At 37.5% G+C, this 2667-nt stretch overlaps 1 protein-coding gene across 1 annotated transcript; it reads right to left on the bottom strand.

Annotated features, from left to right (window-relative positions):
• Positions 1-322: 322 nt before the first annotated feature.
• Positions 323-2015, bottom strand: LOC116916227. Its single transcript, XM_045178848.1, has 4 exons — positions 1388-2015; positions 714-1327; positions 548-640; positions 323-464 (listed from the first exon to the last, which is right to left on the bottom strand). The coding sequence occupies exons 1-2, from the start codon at positions 2012-2014 to the stop codon at positions 956-958; spliced, it is 999 nt and encodes a 332-aa protein (XP_045034783.1). The 5' UTR covers position 2015; the 3' UTR covers positions 323-464; positions 548-640; positions 714-955.
• Positions 2016-2667: the final 652 nt, after the last annotated feature.

Genomic DNA, 2667 nt, shown 5'->3' with positions numbered 1-2667 from the left:
CGCGCTCGCGTGATGCCCGACTCTGAAATGAATGGATATATTACTCGTTGTGTTTCAAAATTCTTCACACGTTGTGTTTCAGGGTAGGCTTGATAACACGACCGAATCTTGAACGAGTCGATGAAGGTCCTTCCTCGGTATCGGAATGGTCTTGGATGTTTTCTTTGTCTGCCTTATCCTCGTTGATCTTGTTTTCACGTTGGATCCTGCGTTTAACTGTAGGGCGTGTAGCAGGAATGTTACTTTGGTGTTGGTTGTTTTCCTTCAATGGAAGTAAACGTCGTTTAACTGCATCTTTCTTGTTCTCCTTCTCTTTTTCCTCATGTAATCTTCTTCAATCTTGTTGGTTTCGGGTGAATCTGTCAAGATCCGTGTACTTCCTAATCTACTAGACGGCCTGCGTGAACCCGTGGATGGTATCACCTTTGGAAAAGGTCGAATGCTCTCCAGTGTCACATCATCACCTTAAAAAAACAAAATGTTTAATGATGAAATGGAATTGAAATTGGTGAAGTTTATGATTAGCCTACTGTATTCTTTATCATACCGATTGTGGAATTTACGTTGTTGCTCTCAATTGATGAACCAGCGAAAGCCTAATCTGCGACGTCTTCAGTGGTGTTTGTATGCTGAGTTGGATCTAAGAAACAAAAAAATATTTACGGATGCTAAGAAACACTAAGCGTCAAATACAACATGCATGATTTAACTACCTGGTCTATCCGTTACTCGACTAGGAGTGAATTGAGACGATGGAATAGCATTTCTATTAAACGGCCAAATTCCTGATTTCTTAAATCCTGCAATGATGTTTTCGGCGACAATTTTGGTGATAAACGGAACTTGTGTAAGACCAGCAATATCTTTTATTCCAATGCGTTTACCAGGATTAGATTGTAACCACTCATTGTGGCTGTGTCTCAATGCCCGCTTGAATGGGAAATAAACTGCAACGTCAAGAGGTTGGAGTTTGTGCGAACAATGCGGGGGAAAATGTTAGCAAAATTATCGAGTTTTCTTTTGCAAATTTCACACATGGAAATTCAAGGTGACTGGAATGATTATCCATTAGCAGTAATACTGGATTCTTCTTTGTGGCCTTCACGTGGTATTGAAAATGAATTAAGCTTTCGAGAAAATTTCCCCCAGTCATCCAACCAGATTCGTGATATAATCCTAACGATCCAACGGGAGAGCCAAGTAGCAGATTGGGATTTGGTTTCTTGCGAGGAAAAACGAATATTGGTGGAATCCTAGAACCACTAGCACTAACAAAGGCTAGCATAGTTACATTTTCCCCTCTCTCCGCAGAAACTGTTTGCTGGACCTAATAAAGAATTAACGTTAAAGTAACTTTTCTACAATCAATTATCTTCTTATTCATTACCTGTTTCATTCCTTTTGGTGCTATGACTTCTATCGGTGGAAGAACTGTCGGGTTTCCGGTTTCATCTCCATTCCAAACCCTGTGTGCTGGAAATTTGTGCTTGACGTATACTTCGTCTAATTTATCGTAAAATAGTTGCACAACAGGCTCATTAAATCCAGCAGCACGGGCTTGACTGGTGGCTTCTGGTTTCCTTATTGACAACGACTGATTACGTTTTAAAAAACCTCCCAGCCACTCTGATGACGCCTCTTCTTTTTCTTTCCAACTTTCAGGAATATTAAGATTATTTGCAATTGCAAATGACAACGCTAGCTTCTTCGTCTCTTTTGTAGAGAGGCCATGATTGAAAAGGCAGCATTCTTTTAAATACGAAACAAGCTGGCCTTCTTGTTTGGAAGTGAATATTTTAATGTGATGATCTTGTCTCTTGATAGATGTGGCTGCCATGACACTCGCATAAGTATGCTGTGATTTGTAAAAAGCCACAGTAGATTTCTTGACATTGTAAAGTTCAGAAGCTTTTCTAATTGTACAACGTCCACTAAGAACATCAGTGACAGCACATCGGAGTGATTCTTCAGATGGTTTTGGATTAATAGATTTTCTCAAATAATTTCTTGGCATTCTGCTAAAAAACAGAGAAAGAACTTTAGTAAGTTATCGTTAAATAAAAATTGTTAATCAGACATAGCCAGTTTTGGTTTGTATAGCAATATGATTAACACAACTTATCGCGTAAGATTGGTAGGCTACATTCTAGACATCAACATATGTTATACAAATCAAAACCTGGGGAAAAATAAAAACATACTTATGATCGTTATTCTAAACGTTGCTGACCATAAATAATGGAGTTATCGGAATAGGTGTTAGTCTCACACACGAAAAACTCAGCTGTGGCAGAATTGAAATGCTTTCCAGAACAATCGTCAAATAACCAATATGTTAATTCTCCTAATTTAGAGAAAGATATAATTTAGAAACTATCAATAACTTTTTTGGAATTAATATTATTACCTGTGACAAAATCAATTGTGTAAAAAGGAATTTCACCAAGGAACAAATTTTGATCAATGACATGTGAAGCCATTTGCCCGTTTGACTAAACTGCAAAAACTTTAGGAAGGAAGGAACAATCTATTATATATCGATACACAATACACCAATAATTCCCTCATCTAAGTATGGCTCCTCCCAAATTTGTCCAACTTTCCCCCTTCATTTAAATCGATAAAATGTCATAGCTATTAAATTGAAATTAAAAATTATTTGTACAA

The sequence above is a fragment of the Daphnia magna genome, linkage group LG9 (genome assembly GCF_020631705.1).
Source record: "Daphnia magna isolate NIES linkage group LG9, ASM2063170v1.1, whole genome shotgun sequence".
Taxonomy (NCBI): Eukaryota; Metazoa; Arthropoda; class Branchiopoda; order Diplostraca; family Daphniidae; genus Daphnia; species Daphnia magna.
Note: the sequence above shows the minus strand (reverse complement) of the source record. Positions and strands in the feature narration are given on the sequence as shown.